This window comes from Aquila chrysaetos, chromosome 5, assembly GCF_900496995.4.
Source record: "Aquila chrysaetos chrysaetos chromosome 5, bAquChr1.4, whole genome shotgun sequence".
Lineage (NCBI taxonomy): Eukaryota > Metazoa > Chordata > Aves > Accipitriformes > Accipitridae > Aquila > Aquila chrysaetos.
This window is the reverse complement of record NC_044008.1, coordinates 29,433,112-29,456,100: the sequence shown is the minus strand read 5'-3', so window position 1 is coordinate 29,456,100 and position 22,989 is coordinate 29,433,112. Positions and strand designations below refer to the sequence as shown.

Genomic DNA, 22,989 nt, shown 5'->3' with positions numbered 1-22,989 from the left:
TAAAACTGGACATTGAGCCAGTAAAGGTGGTTCTCCCTCTAATGTGAAAGACTTGCAGACATTTCGGGTGGTGACAAGAAAATTCCTACAAAGAATAAGGATAAAACAGAGAATTTGCCTTACATTTTTTTTAGAAGGAACCTTGATTTGGGGAGGGAGATCTTTACCCTTTCACCTTTAAAGATAGGACTGAGAGGAAAACAAAAGTTAATTCCAGAAATAATGTGGAGAAAGCAGGAACAAGCAAGATGCCCAGAAGTATGGGATGAATATTTTCCTTGAGGGCATATCTGGGGAAAAAAAAAAAAAAAAAAAAAATCTGTATCTTACAGATCAGGGCTTTCAGCCCTTCCAAATGTAGCTTTTTCTCACCCTTTTATCTTTCATTCCCTGTAGAATCTTCCTTTACTTACTGAAAGGACTGTTCATCTGTTCAAGTATGAAGCCCTTTCCTACACATTTTTCCTTCTTGCTTAGGATTTGAGTTCAAGTTTTATACTTTCAACTTTTGGGCCTTTACTACATTTAAATTTCTGAACTCTTCAGTCTGTCTCCCTTTAATAACCTCAGTTTCTAAAACTCTGCCCTTAAAATTGAAAACCTTAATAAGATGGTTTTGCTTGTTCTTGATTTAATTTGGGTATTTGTAGGCACTTGAGGTCTAGTCTCTGTGCCTAGTCCTTCTTTAAAATTCTCTCAATTTACAAAGTCAGTACTAAAATAACAGAACATGTGGTTGGTTCTGTATTTCTTTGTTGGAGACATGGGGGAAGGAATATATAGTCCTTGTCACAGTGAGCAGCATTTGTTCTCCAGTCTGCAACTGCAGTGTTCCATAAAAACACAAATCTCAGTAGAAATAACCTAATAATCTATAGTGAATCTGGTATTTTGAATTTAAATCAAACTTTTGATGTTATTATTGTAGGAACCCCTTTAGGCATGACCTGCTTACAGTTGCAGCAACAGAAATGGGATGATTTGTAATAAATAGTCTAAAGTGCCAGATCACACACTTCAGAGCTAATCTCAATTTCTGCTATGATCTGGCAACTGTTCAGCTGCAAATAAGAGAGGAGGAGAACAAACTAGGTTAATTAGTCATCAGAAGATTATGAAAAGCCACCAGTACCAGAAAGATTATGGCAACTTTAGGATGTTCCAGGCAGAGACTTTCTGGTAGGGATAGAGCAGGTCAAATGAATGCCTTCAAAAGAAGTCATTGCTGAGACTTCAGACCCAGGAAAAACAATTAGTAGCTCATCATGTCATCACTAAAATTTTTGAACAGCCAAGGCTGTTACAATACCAAGTACATCCCATTCAAAATGGTTAGTGCAAAAGTCCTCTATTAAATCTTGCAAGCAAGTAGGTGGCAATTCTGCTCTGACACAGAAATGCTGGATAACTAAAAACCTACCCATGTGAACTATAGCATTATATTATGAGTCTTGTTTCTTGACCTAAAAACATTGTGGCTACCAACTGAAATGTGGGCTGGTGGATTTGAAAGCCTGAGAAAAGGCTTGCAAGAGTCCAATCAAGATGATCACCTGGAATGTGAACTTCAGGCTCAGAGGGAAAGGGATCACTTTAATGGGTGCCCTAGTCCCTCTCTCCCTCTTTCCCTTTTTGCCAGAATTAGCATCTGAAGGAAGCAACTAAAGGTTATTTTCAGAATCCACCAGGCCTGAATGACAACATCAACTTCAGCCTCATAAGATTGAATCCTCGAGGCTGTTGCTGATGCCTTGAAACATGGATCTCATTTGTGAATACATATTTTGAACTTCAAAAGTGAGCCAAAAGAAGACAATATGTCTTATTTCAAAGCTTCTACCATTTTGTTCTGTTTTGCTTTAGAACGTATTTAAACTTTTAATTACCTTCCTTGACTAATCACATGGGATCAGTACCTTGTCCTTAACAGTGTCAGACCTCAGGAGGCTGAGGGCAATGTCAAAGTTCAGGTGACGGTTCATACTTGGAGGGTCCCAGAGCACAGCGCTCACTTGCTCTGAGTGGTACTTGCTCCCTCAAGTGGTTTCCTGGGTCAGCAGGACCAGTCCCATTCATACTCAGCATGAAAACTAGTTGCACAATTGGGATCAGAGAGTTAAAAATAAAAAAGGGGAGCAATTTGTGTGGGGTTTTTTGTGCTTTAGTTCAATTTCACCAAAAATAGATACCCTGCAGCTACAAAATTTGATAGCAAGTTTCATTTCACACAGTACTTTTAGTGCATAAAACAAATGTTTATTGTACTAAATACAACATGTTTGACAAAGTGTAGGACACAGGAACCAACATGTTGGTTTCAATTTGTTCTGCATATCACTGGAGGGTCTAATCCTTTCACAACTCTATCTAGCCACCATCAATTTTTCATTAATCATTATGTTTCAATGGGGAACACTGAAGGGTGTTTTCTCAGATTGTAATGAAGTGAGAGGCTAACGTCATGGTCTGTTTATCTTCATACTTAACATAGTATAATTATTTTGTATTTTTTTTCATTCAGCTAGGACTTGTACCTTGACTTTTGTAAACATAGGCAGTTCTGTTTTCATTGTTAAGGATGTTGACTTAACAGAGTATAAAATAGGAGTCTAGGTACGTGAAAGCAGCACATTTAGAGTCCAACTTTCATTTCTCCTGCTGGTTATAGTCAGCAAAACAATTATTCAACTGACTACTTGCAGTAAAATAGCAGGAGGCTTAAATGCTAGACTTCACGCTGCTATAATGAGTGAAGACTTTTCCGAAAACAATGAAGGAAGTCCACACATCCATACAGCAGGAGGAGAAGAAGGAAATCTGCTTCACAGGATTCCACCCCGAATTCCCAGCTGTCACGTACACAGCAAAAAGGGTCTTCCTATGAGTGTGGATGAAGCAAGATTTCTGGAAAAGCCACCCCTGTCTTACATAGCCTTAATTGCAAAGGCAATTCTTTCTTCCCCTACAAATAAACTGAAATTAGCCGCTATCTACAAATATATTGAAGATCATTTTCCTTTCTACAGGAACAAAGGTCGAGGCTGGAGGAACAGCGTAAGGCACAACCTTTCGCTAAATGATTGTTTCATCAAGGTGGGAAGATGTGAGGATGGCAAAGGAAACTACTGGAGTATCCACCCATCAAACTTAAATGACTTTGTTCACGGGGACTTCAGGCAACATCGAAGGTCACGAAAGCGAGGGCATCAAAAGGAGCTAGAGCATTGCCTTGCTGTGAATTATTTCATGCCATGGGGACACTATCCTTCCTACCCAGCACCAAACTGGCTTTACCATACACATTATTTTATGGATCCTCTGTGGAAAATGCTCCATGCTGACAGGCTGCAGTTTGTGCATGAATACCAAAAATGGAATGTAAACAGTGATTTAACCACGGGGAAGTTTTCACCTCCACTACAGACTGATAAACCACAGAGCATTTCTGTGGACTGGTTTTATGGATCTCCTGCTACTTCAGTTATGCAGCAGAATATTTTCCTAAATATTCAACAGGCGTTCCCTAATCCCCTTTTCTTCTCTTCTCAAAAGCAGCAGCAAAGTGAAGCATTCAGACACATCTGTAAGTACTAGAAAGTACTTGAAGTGCAGAAACTTCACAGGCAGCTGTGTTTGAGACTGTTGAGATACAATGTATTAATATATATACTGCACAGTTTTGAATATTTGTATATGTTTATAGACAGCAAAAGAGCTTGCTTACTTATGTAAGCCAGTGATTACCAATGATTATGACCTAAGTGTATCAGCTTTGAAATGATAACAATGAGTATTGATTTTATATAATTCTAGTAGCCAATGGCCATGCACAGATTACGAAGTATAAGAGTAAATTCATTAGCGCTGTCTGCCCAATAAAATTATTTTTAAATTGTCCTCTATTAATCATATTACTGTATACTACTGCTCTATTAGATTCAAATTAATACACATGTATGTGTATTTATAACTATACATTTAAACATGTACACCCATATATTTACTTTTATATTACATCAAGTAGGAAGCATTAATACATTTTTCCTTTGTCAGTCGTGAATGTCTTTGAAATACTACTTGTCACCTCCTATATTGTTTGAAATACTAAGTGAGTTATTCTTCTACTCATTTAATTGTATATGTTGATTAGGACTTGGCACTATTAATTCTGATGCATTGTATTGATCCAAAAATCACTGTACATTTATGTATCTTTAGCAGTTAAGTGGATACTTGCTGCTGTTTGAATAAATGTTCAAATGAATAAATATTCCAAGTGAAATAAGATTGCAATATTATCTTTAATACGTTTTTGAGTTCAAATCTGGTCCTTAAATGCACAGCCACATATTAATTAACCTACTTAAATGATTAGTTAATGACAGCATGACTAATTATGAGTTTACCCATTAGTTGGGTATAATTTCTTTAAGAAATTTTCATTTTTCAGATAATGTCACCTCTGCAAAATTGCTTAAGCTTATATCTATACTTCTAGTTTACATAGTGATATGTATGTACATGGTTGCTTATATAGCTATAGAGTATATGATGATATAAAGTACTCAGATACACTTGTTAAATGTATGTATCTATCTAGCAACCTCATTGCAACAGGAACTTTTAGTCAGAAAAGTGTAGCAAGCTTTATGGTGAAAACACCTAGGTTTTGCTAGGTTATAAACTTTCAGAAAAACTTGCTTTGAAATACTTGCTCACTGAAAATGTAGATTTGAGCAGCGAAGCCCTAAAGACTCTGCTGTGCCTTAGTCATGAAAAGCCCTAGCAAGTGGACAAAACTTGAGACCTGGACAAAGATGGGGGAAGGTGCGGTTGAGGGGCTGGATGGATGGGGAGACCGGGCTGAGGAAACGATGGAGATAACTGGGGTTGTGACAAGGAGTCCTGACGTGCTGAGCAAGGAGCTATGAGAAGCCTGAGGAATACAAACTGCAAATGCCAGGCAATTATAATCAGATGAGAACGAAAGCCAGGGATAAGAAGACGCAGGGCAGGTTTAAGGAGCAGCAGGTGGGAAAAGTCTCTGCCTGCTATAGTTTATGTACAAGAATGCCTGGGGTGGAATTTAACACTCACAGTTCTTTAGCTGTTAGCAAATTACTTTACAATTACACAAGACAACATGTTATTTCTGTTCTCACTGGCTCCATCAGTTTACCTGACAACAGCTTGTGAAGTGCATCTGAAGACATTTCTGGAAGGACACAATGCCATTTGACTTCATCTTCCCTGCTAAATAAGAGTTGGAGGAGGGGAGTAAGTGTATAACATGGCACTTTGCTTGAGGTAATGTGACCTATCACTTAACAGGACATCCTTTAAGCCTGGAGTAACCATTTTAGTTTGCTCTGGAAAAAGAATTGCATTTCACCAGATTAGTGACAGTAGAAATGTGGCATGTACCAAACCATATGCATACTTCCAGATCTTCATCCCAGTTTCCTGTGGGAATGCGATAAGAGGAAGTCAGGAAGTCACATGCAGGAGGAGACATTCTTCTGCTCAGATGCTCAGATTTTATTTGAAGACCACTCTGAAATAGTTTTCATACCACTAGAAGTACACATACCGTAGCCTGAGAACTCCTTTCCTAGGTATTTCCAGTCTGATTATTTAGCTGTCAGTATGCTTTCTTATGTTTTTTCAATGTGTTTTAACTTTTTGTTTGTTTGTATAGCACCTGCATGCTGCAGTGGAGGAGGATTCTTTCCATGTAATGAGCAACTATTTATTTTGTCCTTATCATTCAGTATCTGTGGCTTTCTTACTGTGCACAGTTTAAACACTGCTCTGAAGATGAAATTATCCAATCACGATTTTATTATTATCCTTCAAAGCCATAATATAATTTACTTTCAAAATAACCTGAGAGATAAGGAACACGTTGAAACATAGGCATAACAAGACTGAGGTCAAATGTACACGCTCACTTTGGACATCGCGTTTGTGAAATCATTGTGTAGCATTTTACGTGCTCAAAGCCCACCTCCCATTGCCCTGGCTTACAGTTCTGAGTGTTCAGAACATTTCCAATGATCCCAAGCAACAAGGAAACCAGTGACCATCTGTGAAAAGTTTGATTTCAATAACTTCTCCAGAAATACTGCAGCAGACAAGAGGAATCCATCTCTTCAAGGCAAACTGCAACTGCCTTAATATAGACAACCCTTTTTCTTCCTGTAATCCCCAACCGACTTTGCTAAATACCTTCCAACTTCTGTAACAAAACACAGTATTTCCTCATTACATGATTCTAATTAATCCATGAAACAGGTTTATTTTGGATATTAAATACGGAAAGAGAAAAATAGACTTTTTCATATAATTACAGGCAATATTATAATGCCTTCAACTGAGGTAAGGGCCAAGTCAGGAATGCACTATTTAGATAAGATGCCATTTTTTTCCCCTAGCTTCAGAAAGCTTGACATTGCAATCTTAATCATGTTTTTCATCACAGCTGAAGGGGTAGGGTTAGTATGTCATTTTGTGATGAAAATGTCAAAGTACCAATTTGCAAACAACTTGAAGTAAAAATTTAAAAGCAATAAGAAACAAATTAAGTTGTGTATTTTACCTGAATTCCAAACCCTGAAATCCACTTATCTTATAAAAATACATAATTTTCTGACCTTGAAATATCATCCTACAATTAGAGAGAGGACATTAGATTTCTGATATAGGGAATTGCCACTTAATGAGAAGACAGAAAGTTCTTGAAAATTAAATGGATGAATTACATGCTTGTACAGGAATGTCTGAGGCAGTACATGTGGCGTAAGAGACTCCCTTAGACGTAAAAACAACAGTTAAAAATGCTGAATTACAGAAAATCTGACTGGAACAAAATATCCAAAACCTGCCTGTTGACAACTTCAGCATTTTCCAGCTAAAATGCATTACTGGGATTGATAAAAATGTCAGGAGGTCAGAATCTCAGCATTTTGACCATTGTCACCTCTGTTCTGTCCATAAATAAGACAGAGGTCATCTTTTTACGGCAGATCTACTTTGGGAGTACACAGATGAAATGCCAGTGTATGACATAAATAGCTGGAACGGAGGTCACGTATGCTCTCATAAATAAATACTGCCAATTGCTTTCCTCTTCTTTTTGCACTAAAGAAAATGACTTCTGCATAATGAAATTATGTTTGAACCGTACATTTGCTAACACTTTCAATAAACTGTATCTTAATGATGAGCAGCAAGAGAACTAGGCCTGAACGTGAGAACCTTTTATTAACAACACTTTACAGGTAATAATTTTAAGCCAGATAATAACATTACCTTTGCAGTTGACCTTCACCAGTTTATACAAATATTTATTCTGAAAGTTCAGTAAAATGTCTCAGCCTATAAAGCCCAGAAATTTAGTATACAGTTTAATTTCTGATACATTTGCTGCCCAGCACAACTGCTGACTCTGAGACTTGTCTTCTTTCATATTGAAAATAACCCCTATCCAGGGGCACAGATAAAATCTTTGTAGAAAAAGAAGCCTCCAAGCCGTATAGCCACTCAAACTTATGCACGCTAATTTATGCTCACCCAACAGTTACCCATTTCTTGTACTCCCCACAACAGGTCATGGAAGACAGCTCTCCCCTTTGGAGGCAGCGGAGCACAAATACCTCTGCCAGTGTGGTGAGGCTTGCGTACATGGATGCATGAGGATACGTCAGGTTTGGCCTGTAGTGGCACTGTGAGGGAAAAAAAAGGAAAAAAAAGAAACACTCAAAGCCTTTTTGAGAGTTTGTGTAATTGGAAATTCGATTATGAAAATGCAAATGCCCCAATCACACAGGAGCAATATAGTGTCGTGTTTCGGGTTTGTGTGGCGGGGTTTTGGCAGCAGGGAGGAGGCCGCAGGGCCGGCTCCTGTGAGGAGCTGCCAGAAGCTTCCCCGGCCCCGAGTGGGACCCGCCGCTGGCCCCGGCCGAGCCCGTCAGTGACAGTGGTAACACCTGTGGAGAACAGATTTAAGAGGGGAAACCTGCAGCAGGGGAGGAGGTTGGAATGTGAAACCCTTGTGCAGGCACTGAGGTCAGTGAGGAAGGAGGGCATGCCCCCGCAGCCTGTGGTGAGGCGAAAGGCTGTCCCCCCCGGCCCATGGAGGGGAGCGGAGGCCCCCCAAGATGGCCGGCGCTCCACGGGAAAGCCCGCGCTGGAGCAGTGTGTGACTGAAGGACTGCTGCCTGCAGAAAGGACCCATCCCAGGGAAGTTTGTGAAGAACTGCAGCCCGTGGGAAGGACCCACGCTGGAGCAGTTCATGGAGGACTGTCTCCTGCGGGAGGGACCCCACGGTGGAGCAGGGGAGGAGCGAGGAGTCCTCCCCCTAAGGAGGAGCAGAGACATCAGGTGATGAGCTGACCCCAACCGCCATTCCCTGTCCCCCTGCGCTGCTGGGGGGAGGAGGGAGAGAAACCGGGAGTGGAGTTGAGCACGGGAAGGAGGGAGGGGTGGGGGGAAGGTGTTTTAAGGTTTGGGTTTATTTCTCATTACCCTACTCTGATTTGATAGGTAACAAATTGATTTTGTTTTTTCCCCAGGTTGAGTCTGTTTTTTTGCCTGTGACCTTAACTGGTGAGTGAACCCTCCCTGTCCTTGTCTTGACCCATGAGTTTTTCATTATGTTTTCTCCTCCTCATGCCACCGGGGCTGGGGGGGGAAGAAGTGAGCAAGTGGCCTCATGGTGCTTTGTTGCCAGCTGGGCCTAAACCACAACACATCACTACAGGACACAGCTATGGCTCATTGATTTAAACGTGCCCTTCTGCACCTAAACCTTTGAATTTTTTTGAAGTGTAATTTTAACCAGGACCTCCCTAGGTTTGTATTATCTGGCCTGTGTATGTTCAAACTATGCAACAGTTGTAACATTCCTTATCTCTATTATACACCAAGTAGTGATAATTGCTTACAAATTTAATTCCATCTGTGTTAGTAAGATGTAGTGTCTTGCCAAATAGATCATGCGGACATGGGCCAAACTACACAATTTTTGTCCCATAAACCAAGTTTTGAACTTTTTTGCCAACACAAACCAGGTGCATCCAAGCACCTGAGAAATGCCCTGGAGTGCCCACCTCAAATGGCTGGAAGCCACTGTAGCACCCACATACCACCTTGCCTCAATGGTACTTTGGCATAGATGATGTGGCTGAAAGAAGCTGGAGGCCAGACTCTCCTGTGGTCTTTATGGCTGTTTTAGTCTGTGTTTATACTATGTTTAGGTAGGAAATTGGATATAATGTCCATGAATGGCTCCTCTGTCTTACCTGTTCCCAGGACAACTGAGGACCTGGCCAGCTGTGTTAATTGTTTCATCCTCTCTTCCTCCTCCAGCATTTACTCTCCCCTCCTGTGTCTGCTTTCACTTTGCTGCTTTCCAGTTCTAATCTGAATTTCCCCCTTCAAGTTTTCCTGTGGCCCTACTCTGTTACCTTCTTATGTATGGCTCAGCCAATACTGTCAAAGCAGAACCCTGGATCCCAATATTCCCAGTTTGTCAGAGATAGAACAAAGCTTATGTCAACATACTGGAATAAGACTTCAACAGCTCCTGTAAGAACAATGTAGAAAGATGATATAGGGCCTGATTCTGATCCTACCAACAACCATGGAAACAAGAACTAATCTCATTGGAAGCAACAGAGCATAAAGTTAGTAAAACTTGGGCTTATTTCTATCATAATACTGTATTAATTTTCCTGTGCACCCGACAGATTTCTCAGCACAATCTGTAGTAGACTTGACTCAACCTGATAGCTTAGCAAGCAAAGTCTCAATTAAAGGACTTGTTCCTGGGAAGTTCTTATCCCCAGATAGAGCTGTCTGCTATTCAAAAACCCTTTGGACCTTTCAACACTTAGGTTTTTTTATTTAACTTTTTTTAACATTCATTTTAGTACTGTGTTTTCAGCACATAGAGCTTACCTACCTGTGTCCTTTGTTACCTGTTAGTGCATCTAAGGTCTGGTATGTCTAGAGCTGAGAATGAACATCTGAGCAGGCAGAAATAAGACAAAGTGCCAGGCCTGCTGGATTTTTAAATGGCTGCCTCTCTCCAAGTGAAGGAGTAGAAAAATAATGGGGGAATCCTCAGCACCAGGAAAAAACATCAGATAAATTTGAACTTGTAGTGAAAAATAGCTTGAGAGTAGGCTTCTTTTAGAGAGTATCGGTTTTGTTCTGGAGAAGGACACATTTGCTTTTTTAAGCAGTGAGTTGCAACAGAACAGCTTTCCCACTTTCCTTAGTAAGAAAAAAGACATTAATCTGCCTTCTGGGAAAGTGTTTTCATGCTTCCATGCTGTCCAAATGAGTGTAAAATAAAGCTTTAGTAAAGATATGACACAATAAAGCCAGAATAAAAAATAAAATAAAAAAAGGAAACCCCTATGTATCAGTTAGTATACACTTAATTTTGCAAGTAGAAAGGGAAGGGAATAGAGGGCCACTTAACTTGTAACAGAAGCTGTAGCTCGTCAATGTTGTGCAGGACCGAGACATCGAAGACTCCTGACCCTCAGTGCTCTTCCCCGTGCTGGCCTTCTGTAGGAAAGCCCAGCTCTCCATGCCCAGGAGAGCATAGTTCTGCTTCCAAATAGCTACTCTAGGGACACACCAGAATTTTGGGCGTGAGAAATAGCAATTTCACCCTAAATAAACTGATTTAACATGTAATTCAAGCAGTTTGCTGTTGTAGCAGCCAATTCCATGGCAAGTCTAAAAGGCAATAATTAGTGTTACTGCATTCTGCTCTAAGCAATCCAAATACTCCAGTCTTCTAGTGTTGATGTTGACAGATACATATGTATTTCTGTACTGTAAATAGATTTGACTTAGCCATAAGTGCTCAGACCAGAATTATTAATAACAAAATATGAAATTCAATTTTTAAAATAAGCATTTAAAATCAAACTATATAATTAGAATACTGTACTGTTTCAAAACCCAACAAATTTTAAAAAGTCTAGGTAACAATTCAAAAAAAGTGATATCTCTATAGCCTGGGATATACAGCTCCACTATAGGAGAAAAATTTATTATCCTTCTTTGCTACTCTTCCATAAAAATTCTGAAGTTGTGGATCACAATCCAGTCTGTTCAAGACTTATGGAATTATTTAGTAATTCCATTATATGCTGGAATTCCTCATATGATAGTAATACGTGTAAATACTAAGGACAATAAAAATATCTAAATAATCAAGTAAAGCAGCCATTAAATGCAATTGAAACGGCATATATTCCACTCTTCCCAATCTACATATGGATTCCACAAATTAATTTTCTTTCTAACTTTTGACTTTCTAAGAATCTTTTCATGGCTATCCTTATATGTAAAACCAGTAAGTAAAATTACTGAAATAAGTTGTAAAGCAAAACCATTGTAATCAGAAATTGTTCTAAATCTGGAGACAGTAAAAGGAGTTTGAGAAAAACCTGCAGACACTTTGAAATGGATTTTGTCTGATAATAGCTTCTAAAAAAGGTCGTGAAAGTATTTTTACAGAGAACATACATAAGCTGAACTTCATAATCCAGAAGAGTTTACAATGTTAAGAAAGCAATGGTTAATGTGAACTGAACTATTAGTATATTTTCAGCACAAGACACATTTTAAACAGCTCAGTAGCAAGTTGTTGAAATTGTTTATCTGATATAGAAATGTTCTCGGACATTTGCAGTATGTGTGTGTCTGTGTCTGGGTGTGCATGTAAGCACCTGTGCGTATTTGTGAATGCTCAAAATCCCATCCTTAAACGGTTTATAACTTTGCAACAAGTTGAACAACTTTTATATAAGAAGTACAGCTGGTGTAAAAAGCAAATCAATGATGCTCCAGTATGAATAGCTGGCATGTTTTCTGCCTTCGCTGCTCCTCATATTCATGACAGAGAAGCTAGACATGTAGAGATAATTATCCCATTATGTTAGTGGTACTGTCTCGAAGATGAGATTAAAAACTGTAGTTCTGTTTAATCCCTGTAGCCTGTGACACAATCAAAGAAAAAAGGTAATGAGAATACAACTCGCAAAGCAGAAGTAAAAATAATGTCATAAAGGATGCCCCATCAGTTAAAACCTCTTAGATGTACATCTGATTGCTGCAGACGAAGAAATTATTGTATAAAACATCAAGCACTGGGTTCACAGAACAATTCTGAAATGCAAAGCAACAAATTAAGCAGCACACAGTAGGAGTCAGAATCAATCAGGACAAAATTTATGTCATGCTTGAAAGCCTTACTAGAATTTATACAGCAATGCTTCAGTTAGTAGATCTTTTGTTAATTGAGATACAACAATACATACCAAAATTTAGTAAGAAATGGCAGATGTGCTACTAGCTGATAATTACTTTGCAAATCTGAATCAAATAATAGCTTTCTAACAATTAGAGTAATCATAGTAATTTTAAGGGTGGAGAGAACAAGGATGATATCAAGTTTGTGATATAAAAAACTGGAATTAATACTTGAATAATCTCCATCATTAATCAAGAAATAAATCCATCTTGCAAGTGGATTTCTTGAGAGCAGTTAATAACTGCCATCACACTTTCCTGAGCCTGCAATCCAAATATAGATAGAAGAATGACTGATATTAGTTGTCTGAAAGTGACAATTCCCTTCTGAATATCACCAGAACATGTGACCTGTATAATATGAAGTTTTGAAGTTAAATGATCTTATAAGGAAATAATCCAGCAGCCAGCTTGATGACTACTGTGCATCACAAGGATAGAGACTTAGGTAAACCTGCTGTACCTTAAAGCTGAAAAAAATAGTGTTATTTTTTAGTGTGTATTTATTTAAATTAAAAATAAAAATTTGGTTTATACTAATTTCAAAGCATTTAACTGCATTCCTAGTATCTCCAGAAGATTTGAACCTCAGTTTAGAGGAAGATGCACCACCCAACAGGTCAGGAGTTATTTCCCAGGCACGTTGACCTTCCTGCTGAAGCTGTTCCCTTTTGCATTGCAAAGCTGTGCAACACGCAGCCAGTAAGATCTTAACTAGATATTGTATGTTCCTACAGCCCAGTGGCAAGGGGCAGCTTCCTGCAAGGAGGGAAGTCGAAATGCAGTCCCTGCTGCAGCACAGCATTCACTATTTACTCCAAATACACAGTAGGTTAGGGGCCAGAGAAGAGATCTTCCTTTGGCTCTCACAGGAGTTTCATAAACATACTCACAAAGCCAGATTCTCACTCGCTCTTGTCCTTGCTCCAATTCTTTCCTCTTTGATTGTTTCAGACTATAGTCAAAATGGACCATATTCAAGACAACCCTCTGGTCTTCTGGGGACCTGACTTGTGAATGTCTGAAACTGCCAGTAGCACTGTAGCTTGTTAAGAAAACAACCGAAGCAACAGAAAATTAAACAAAAAAACAACCCTAACACTTTGGTCTTGATAACTCTGAGAATACAAACTAGAATTCCATTTGTCAAATATATATCTTGATTTATTTTTTTCCTTAATAGCCTGATCCTTAACTCATGGAAGTCAGCTCTGATTTTTGTGCCAATGTGAATGACTGTGAAGGGCAGTAAAGAAAAGGCCCAATGTACTACAGTGAATACATTGTTTTACAGATTCAAACCCTGCCCAAATGCATTTTTTAAATCCATTGCCAATGTGCAGCCTGACAAACTCCACAGAGGCCAATGACTGTTTGTACATCTGGGGTATCAAACATTTCAAACAGTCAGGGGAAAATGTATGAATATGAAAGCAAAGTCCTATCTCTCAGTGACCAGAAGACATCTAGTCATATACAACAAGAACAGATGAATGAAACTCCACTGAAAAAAAACAAGGTGCTTGCTAAACCTTTGGAATTAACAAAGTAATCTGTTAGCAAACAAAAGCAAAGACAAGTTTCCAGGATCCAATGTGCCAGGCCAATGAATTGTTTCCTAGAATGGCAGTTTGATGTATACATGCGAAAAGCAACTGGAAAGGCTAATTTTTCTAACTATACTTCAATAGAATACTCTTACTTGAAAGACTGAAGAAGAAATATGGCCTAACATGGCCAGTGGATGTTGCTGTGAATTTATGCTGTGCTCTAAATAGTACCTTAAAAGGGGCAAATACTAAAAGAAGAAACAAAATTTTAATTCTACTGGAAAACAGAACTTTAGTTTTTAAAAGCACGTTAATTTTTTTTCTGAAAACTATCACAGCAGCTACTCTGAAAAGCAAAATTACCCCTTTGTCTGCAGGATGGCAAACTTCTCTATAGCATCTTAACAAAATACCTGATCTGTCTACATTAGGGATTGAGTCTTCCAGGCAAAGTACATATGCAAACCCATTGCAAAATAATGGTGTCCAGGATTTTACTGAAGGGTACATGCTGGTGATGACACAAAGTCTGGCCCTCCATGGTTATGTGAGTGAACACATTAGTTCCAAATATACATTTATGATTTTTTATGTTCTGTGACTCACAAGAGGACACAGACTAAATGAAGTGTTTCCTGTACCTGCTATATAGAACTGTATATTTTCGTAACTGTGTGGCAGAGACATATTCAATATACCCGCCTTTTTGGCAAATACAAGATCTGACACTTGAAACAAACCGTCTCCGTTTTCCTTAAAGTGCCAGAGCCATCACTGTGAATAAAAGAAGGATTCAAAATGCTTTAGCCCTAGTTCAGTGCAGATCATCTCACAGATGTTTACTGTGCCAGCCTCTTGGAGATATTTCAGATCTGGCAGAATCTTTAAATGGCACTGAATGACGCTGATTGATTGGAGTAGTCAAAAGAAGGCATGTCATGAGGGAAAGAGAAGTAAGGACAGCATGTGCACTGAAGGCTGATAACAAAAGAAATGCTCCCAAGTTTGTAGAATGGGAGCCAGTGAGGGTCGAGGTTGATGTGACTTGCCAGGGATGCTGAAGTGAAGAGATGCAGAGGACAATGGCAGCACGCAGGTGTGTGTTCTTCAGTAAAGTTTCCCTGTATTTTATCTCATCAGCTGCATTAGCATCTTTCTGGCCATTTGTGGTATTTTCCTGTGCCATGGCAGGACTCCAGTCCTGGTTGCAGTGCATCCTTTCACTGGCAGCTACCTGCCCACAAAGAGGCCCTGGGAGGGGGAAACGCCTTTCCTCCTTCCTCTTTCTTCTATGTCCTTTGAATTGCTGTCTTTGAGAATTTATCTTCACTTTGGACTTGGATTCAGAAGGCTCCATGAGCTTCTATTGTTTTTTCTTTTTTAATATTTTGCAGTTATCACATGGGTGTACGGCATGGTCAGTGTAAGATGAATTGAGAGAAACAAGAACAAATTGAGAGAAACAAGAACAGGGCTTCTGACAAACAAGCTTTTATATAGATGGAGCCACTGCACTGAGCCCGCAGCATGGGATGGGAACACTTAGCGGGGAGAAGACAGAAAATGGGGCAAAGGGGGATAGGCTCTGGCAGAAAGTCTGTCCATTCCCAAATCAGCGAGCTTGCTCACTCCGGCTTATCACAGAGTCCAGCTGCTTCTCAAAAACGTTGTTCGGTCAGAAGGACAGGAGAAAAGAGAAGAGTGGCAGTGACCTGGCACAAGCAGGAGCTGAGCATACTCACAAAGTTTCATCATTACTTTGGGTCCATCATGTCAACGGTGTGAGTCAGGGAACTGGGGACAGTGCTTAGAAAAAGTACTGGCTCACAAAACGGTCATCTGCAGCTCTAAAGGAAAAGCTATATATTAGATAACGTCACAGCCTGTCAGACCTGTGACCTTTAATTAAAGCATGTGCAATCATGCTCTTCAGTCCTCTCAGCAGTGATATTCATCTCAAAATGAGATATTTTCAGAGGCAGAAGGCCGGCTGGCAGTGGGTCTAAAGGGAGGGTGGTAGGTCAATCTTTCTGAGGTCCCGGTTGGGTCTGGGTGAATTAATAGCATCCTGGTATCCAAAGTTGTGCCTGATATCAGTCTTCTTCATGGAGGCAAGTGACACAAGACTGACACAAGAGACTGAGATAGGAGACACAATCCTTTTGTGCATTGACCGTGTCTGAAACAAGATACTGGCTGACGCTGGCAGTCTGTGTCAACAGCAGTCTAACTAACTGCCCAAACATGATGAGTCCTTAGCTTTCTCCGAGAACATCTTCATACCCTTTGTTTCAGTAGAGCTCTGTATGACATTGCAGTGAAGACTTTGCACTGCCATTTTCTTATCAACTTCCTCCAAAATGTTTGAGCGACTACCTCTGAACTCCATGAATTCCTTGTCTCTACTTTTACAAAGAAATTGAGGAGCTTCAAGGCGCTCACAGAGCTCTCGCTGGAAGCACCAATATTGATACAAGCCAGCACTTAACGAGATGTAACTTCTAGCCACCATAATGATGGAGTAGTAAAGATCGTTCAGGTAAACAGACCAGCTGGTCAAGACAGGACAAGAGTTTACAGTGAATACCAGCCTCAGAAATCATCAGTACTAGCTAACTTATTGTAAGATGAAATCTCTGATGACTCCAGTGGAGTAAAACCACCAGAATAATCTGCTAGCCACATCACTGCAGTTATACAGCATGGATTCAAGTCTGTTTAAACAGATGCAATTCATGCTGCATGGGTGAACTAGACACTTAGATAACCTCCTCCTTTCCCCCAGACTTTGATAGCATCAGTGTTCCCATTCCTTCAAATGCTGGCCACTTGGTTAGATCTGTCAGCAAGGATTATCGTCATTGCAAATTGCAGTGGTGGGTTTCTTTGGTGGCATGGTTATTATCTTTGGAAATAACTGAAACTCCCATGTCACTGGAAGTTCACTAACGGGGTACCAAGGTGTGATTCTAACCTACAGATGAGAGGCACTGTGTCCCATTATCACCATGAAACCATGCAGCCCCTGGATTTGGCTTTTTTCATATATTTACTGTAAGAATTAGCTTGCCAAAAAAAGTACTTATCGGTCTTACATTAAAGGCTAATGCTGTTGTGAAAGAATTTGAGAACAGCATTACCAACACCTTTACCAAAAGCTACGCATCTTCCTGCAAAATGTAGTATGTCCTAAAATGCTTTCCTGATGCTCCTGTTTGTTGATGAGTTAAGTACCTGCTGAATTAGAGATACATTTTCTACATACTTACCTCCTATTTTTGTCATTTGCATGTGTAATCTATGTGCAATGTACTGTTAATTTACCCCGTAGTGTTCCCATGGAATATAATTTGTATGCACATAAAATATCAATGTAATATCTAGAGATGAAACCCAATGGAAACAGTTTACTGTGAAATCCAGTCTTTGTTCCCTCATTTTTCCACTTCACTGACTATTGCTTTTTCAAAGTACTCCTAGAGCTCTCTTGCACAACCCTTCATTATGCTGCATTATTTCTTTATTTGGGAAATAAAACTAAAAAGTATTTTTATACAACCTAATTTCCCATAATTGTTGGGATGGTGCTAAGACAGTTTTTCAGGAGAGAAAATGCTAATCAATTTTATTTCAAAACCACATTGAAATTCCACATAAATTGGTGCCAGAGTGCAAATGCTACTCAACTGGGAATGGAGAGGGAGGGAAGAGAAATATATGCCAACTCTTACTTTAATACAAAGGATGTGAGATACATTTTATTTGAATCAAATGCTATTTAGCAACTTAAGCATCTGGAGCACATCTGATAACTTGGGTAAAATGTATCGATTTCTCTATTGATTTTTCTAATATACCTTCTCTATGAGGGAGCTATAACTGAAAGTAGCAACTGACTCTGAGTAGTGTGGAGGTGTTCAGATAGGCAAGATGGGTCATCGCCAAATTCCAGAATACGACGGGTCCTTGCCTTCCACTTGGAGGCAATACACAGCATTGGTACCTTTCTCTCTTGGCTTGCAGTGTTTAAGTTTTTTTTTCAGTATGAATCTTTTTATGCATTTTTCCATTGCTATGAACAAGTGGCTTTGTTCATAAACTAGATGTACACATGGATTGAGATAGTACTTTACACTCCTCTACATTAACTTTAACCTTAGGATCAGGCATATAGAGCCTTTTTCTTCAGTCCCAGGACTGATTCATATGTTGAAATAATACACAGGAGCGTATGTAACACCTGTGGATTTCTGGTCAATTTATTTCCAGGAATAACTCTGAAACTCTACAATGTTTGTCACTCTCTCGGCAATTTTATATAAACAAAGGATAGCAGGAAATCCTCGCACTCTTGAAAACACTAGAACTTCTGCCATTGCCTTCAATGGGACCAGAATTTCCTGGGCACAAACAAAATCCGCCACTGAACTCACAGCAAATTTTACTTTGCACTCTTGGATTTAGCCTTACAGTCTGTTTTCTTAAATTTAGATCATAGTCATAAAATATGGCTCAGAAGCAAAGGATTTTTTTTTCAAAAAAAACAAAACAAAACAAAAACAAAACAAAAAAAACCCCCAACTTAAAAAATCCAGGAAAGGCAGCCTTGAGTTACACTTAACATTCTAAATATTTGCATACAGCAAGTAACACTTGAAATATACTTTCAGCAGTAGGAACCCAGGCTTTAAGTTTCAGCTCTAAAGGTCTAAGAATGGAGTCTGTAATAAAGAGTATTCAGGGCCCCCGTAGTCCTTTAACCAGTCACGCAGAGGATTTTCTGCATGCCCTAACTGTGAAGAGAAGGTTGATACTGCTCCTCAGACACTAATTGCCACCAAGGAAGGGGAAGAGCCGGGCCAAGTAGGTAAAGGGCTGCACTGTAAGAAGCTTTTGCTACTCTTTGTACAGATGCATCATAAAATTAGTGGTCACTCTTCTTCCCTCAGCAAGCATCGTGCTTACTCCTAGTTTCTCTGTTGGACTTTATTCAGACATCGTTTATTGTAATAAATGGAGTGGAGAGAAACAGCCCAAATTACACCACCTTTAACACACTCTCTGGATTAGGCTCAGGGCTTCCAGATGAAACACTTATGAGGTGGTGCACACCTGATTCACCTCAAGACTCCTCCAATTCCAGAAGTCAAAATTTACCCTGAGATTTCTTCCAGGTTCTCTAGTTTTGTAACATTTTAGAAGCAATTCCTGACCTCTGCCACAATGTTAAGAGAAACATTGCACCCAATGATTCTAAAAGATGCACCCTGGGAATACATAGCTTGCAAAAAATGAGAATATGTATTTTGCAAAAAGAAAAGCAGACACAGAAGATGACTTCAGTCCAAGCATCGTGGACTGCCCCAAACCTCCACTCGGAACCGTGACTGCTGGTAGCGGGTCATCTGTGCGCAGACAGCGGCGCGTTATCGTCGGGCCACACAATGACCCAACCTGCGCTTCAAGTACAGCTGAAGCAAAGCTGCAACCCCATTACCGGCAGCTAGCACATCTCCTCCTCTGGCATTAGCAAGCCTCGCTCTTCGAAGTTTTATGTAATGCTACACACGCACACAAAAAAAAAAAAAAAAAAAAAACTAAACCAGAGAATTTTCTTGCTAAGCGCTGTTGAATCCTGGAATCTGTCCCTGTGCGTCTCGCACAGCCTCATCCTGGAAACAACACGTCCTTGCTCCGCTGCGTTAAATACGGCAAGGAGTAATTGAACACGGGGAAGGGTCCGCCCGCGCTCCGCCGCGAGCCACGCGGTGGCACCAAAGCGCCGCTCTTCCCCGCGCCGCGCCGCGCCCCGCGCTCCGCTCCGCGCCCCGCGCAGCCGGGGCGGGCTCGCTGCAGGCGCTGCCAGGGCGCGGATCGCTTCCCTTCTGTGCGCGGGGAAGCGGCGTGGGTCCGTCCCGCGGGCTGGCAGCGAAGGGAAGAGCCGTCTGAAGGGTGCGGAGGCTGAGGTGGATCTACCGCCCCTTCGGTCAAGCGGGAACGGGGCGTTCGGCGAGGCCGAGGTTCGGGCGTCGGGTGTTTGCGGGTTTCTCTCGCACCTTTTCAGCTCTCCTCTGCCCTCGTGGTGCTTGTTGCTCTTGGCACGCGGAGATAGGACAGCAAGTCATCCGCGTCCACCGAAGGAGTCACCGGACTCCTCCTCCGAGCACTGCTCCTTCCCCTGTGGCGGTGGTGCCGGCAGAGCTCGTGCCACCGCAGCTAGTGTGAAAACAAGTACGCGCGCTTTTAAGGACCACTTTTAAACTGCCTTTTCATCTGTCCTGGTTTTCCACACTGCGTTCACCAATCACAATGGTGTCTAAGACCCAAAAACTCCGTCTTGCTCTATGTGGGTGCAACTTGATGGCTGGGCAGAGTCCCAATATAAGAAAATACCTTCAAGCACGGCCACCTCTCAGTGACTATATGTGGTATTTTGCCGGTATTACATCTATAACTCACAAGTCTCAGTCAGGCCCTGACTCCTCCGAGGCAAACGCTGGACAAACAAAGCCTTACCCAGCGCCCACTGAAGGCAGTGGAGGTTGGATGGGCCCCATGGGGAGTGTTCCTAGCCTGAAGAGCTTACAAGTCCAAAAAGACAAAACAAACAATGACCGACATAACAGGCATGCAGGCAGCTGCCTTGGCCCTGACCCTGCCATTTTTTCTGGTCTGGTTTAACCCTGTCTGAGAGGGTGCACGATCTGGACTTTTATTTTAAATGCAAATCTTGCCTGCTTACTAATCCAAGGAAGCTGAATATGCTTTCTTCAATGTATTCTAAGTTGAGCCTTTAAAAGCAATGTCAGTATTCAATATGTTTTCATATATTCTAACCATCAACAGAAAATAATCAATAAAGTATCATTTTTTCTGTATCTAATTTGCTTCTTTTAAAATTTATATTTGCCCTTCTCTTTTCTCTCTCCCCTTCTTTTTTCCTCAGCCCTTCCTATTCTGTATTAATTATTCCCAGTTTTATGCACCATTTCCTATTCCAGGTTTCTATCTTGTGTGTTTATCTTTACTCATGTGTATTCCCGCTAGGTATCAATGAACCTATTCACATGCTTAATTGAACACAGACAAAATTTTGTAAGACTATTATTTTGCTTTTTATGCAGCTATTAATCCCTAGGTATTCTTCTCCTTAGCTCTTTCCATTTTGCCTATCTTTTGACTTAGGCTCTAAGGCAGTGGTTCCCAAGCCACTTCAGTTTAGCCCTTTACCTTTCCTGTGGGATTTTAGGTCCCCAACCTCCCACCACACTGACCGTTCCTGGAGTACAAGAGTCTGTTTCTCCTCCCTGAAATTTTGTTTCGAGGTCCAGCTAGCCTGCCCCAATCCAGCTTTCCACCTTGCCCTAACCCAGGTCCTGCCACTGACCTTCCAGCAGAAGCCCCCTGGACTCCCTCATCGCTTTGCCCACCAAGCCAGCCTTAGCCAGATCGCCTTGTCCCTGCCAGGTCCCTGCCTTCCACCTGCCTCCAGAACTTCACAGCATCCCCAAAGACTGATCTTCCTCCTGCACGACCAACCACCTTCCCTGCCGAGGAGGTATCTGCTGGCTGGACGGCCGTTTGCTACACAAGCTCCACGCAAACGCTGCTTGCCTCTCTGTCCTCACTGGTTCACACTAATTGTTATAGACTTCCAGGAAAGAGAGGGCTTCTAGGATGAGAGGAGAGCAAGGCAGGAAAGGGAAGTAGGGACGGAAAAGAAATGGAGGTGACAGGAGAGGAACTGGATGGAAAATTCGTGAGGGTTTTGACCCTCCCTCAGCTCCCCTTCATGTGGTAGCATCCCCTCCCAGCTTCAGATCTAAACTGAACCGAATTTGTTTGATTGTGAAGATATAAACCATAAAAGTGCCATACCTTTTCCCCTTTTTATTTAGTCAAATTCTGAATGTCAATACATTTGCCAAGCCTGATTTAAGAAAATTGTTCAGGTTACCCTCCATCCATGTTCAATATTTCCATCTGCAGTTCTTCTCTGTCCTCAGAGCAATGAGACTGTCACAGGGAAGAAACCTTCAGGTTAGTCTTGACTTTTTGAGCACCTGAGGTCTTTTTTTTTCCTTCTTGATCAGACTGTCTCCAGGAGGAGCTCTAGTTGCTGTTCTTTTCTTGGGAGTAGCATTTTGTGGATCATCAGTAGACATCACATACATCTCAGCTGAGCAAAGTAACTCCTTCTTCATGTGTCTTACTTCAAGAAAATGTAAGGCAGCCAGCGAGACTCCTTTTGTGCTTATGTACTTGCCTAATTTTTGAGTATGTTGCTAAACTGAAAGTATCAACATGGTTTGGAAGGGATATTTGGTATACCTGTGTGCTACTTATTAAAGATCTGTCAGCGAATTAGGAAGGCTTCATATGAACATGTTGCTGCTTACAATGAAGCTGCCTTTCTCTGGACCTTGATCATTTCTCTGCACATGACATGACAGTGCGACTTAAAACTCTCCCTACCCCCTCTCCTCAAGCACATTCTTTACTTTACAGAGCACCAGGTTGTTTTTCTCAAATGTTCCTTGGGAGGTATTCAGGATCCCTACCTTCAAACTTGAACTTCAAAGTCGAGCAGTATGTCTAGTGCCCATCTTCTCAGCATATTTTTCAAGGACAAATTATAAACATTTCAAACAAAGTGCTCTTATTACAAGTTTGTTTGCCAAGTACTTCTGCCTCCCTTCCAAGTTCCAGCTATGTCAAAGCATCTGGTTTACAAACACGTTCCTCCCCTTGGCTGGTACACGAATGCCAGGGCAGAGAGGCTTATCACTAATGAAGGAGTTTCCTGGATGAAAGGGGAAAATGCTGTGGGAGTCACTTGACAGACTCCCTTGTCACAGAATGTATAGGTATGTTGTAGTCGCTGAGCAGATGAATGAAGTGATGTGCAGGAGGAGTGATTTTCCCCAAGTTCTTCCACAGCCCAATCTAAAATCCCCTGAAGTCAATAGATCCCTGTTGATTTCTATGGACCTTTCATTGGGGTTTCAGGTAATTATTTATTCTAATCGTAAGACACTGCCTACCCCAGTTTATCTTCTTTAGAGGAGTCTGAGGTCATCTGAAATTCCTGAATATTTGCAA

At 40.9% G+C, this 22,989-nt stretch overlaps 1 protein-coding gene across 1 annotated transcript; it reads left to right on the top strand.

Moving 5' to 3' along the window:
• Window positions 1-2,670: 2,670 nt before the first annotated feature.
• LOC115341964 (fork head domain-containing protein FD5-like) lies at window positions 2,671-3,653 on the top strand. Its single transcript, XM_030015648.1, has one exon. The coding sequence runs from the start codon at window positions 2,746-2,748 to the stop codon at window positions 3,592-3,594; it is 849 nt and encodes a 282-aa protein (XP_029871508.1). The 5' UTR covers window positions 2,671-2,745; the 3' UTR covers window positions 3,595-3,653.
• Window positions 3,654-22,989: the final 19,336 nt, after the last annotated feature.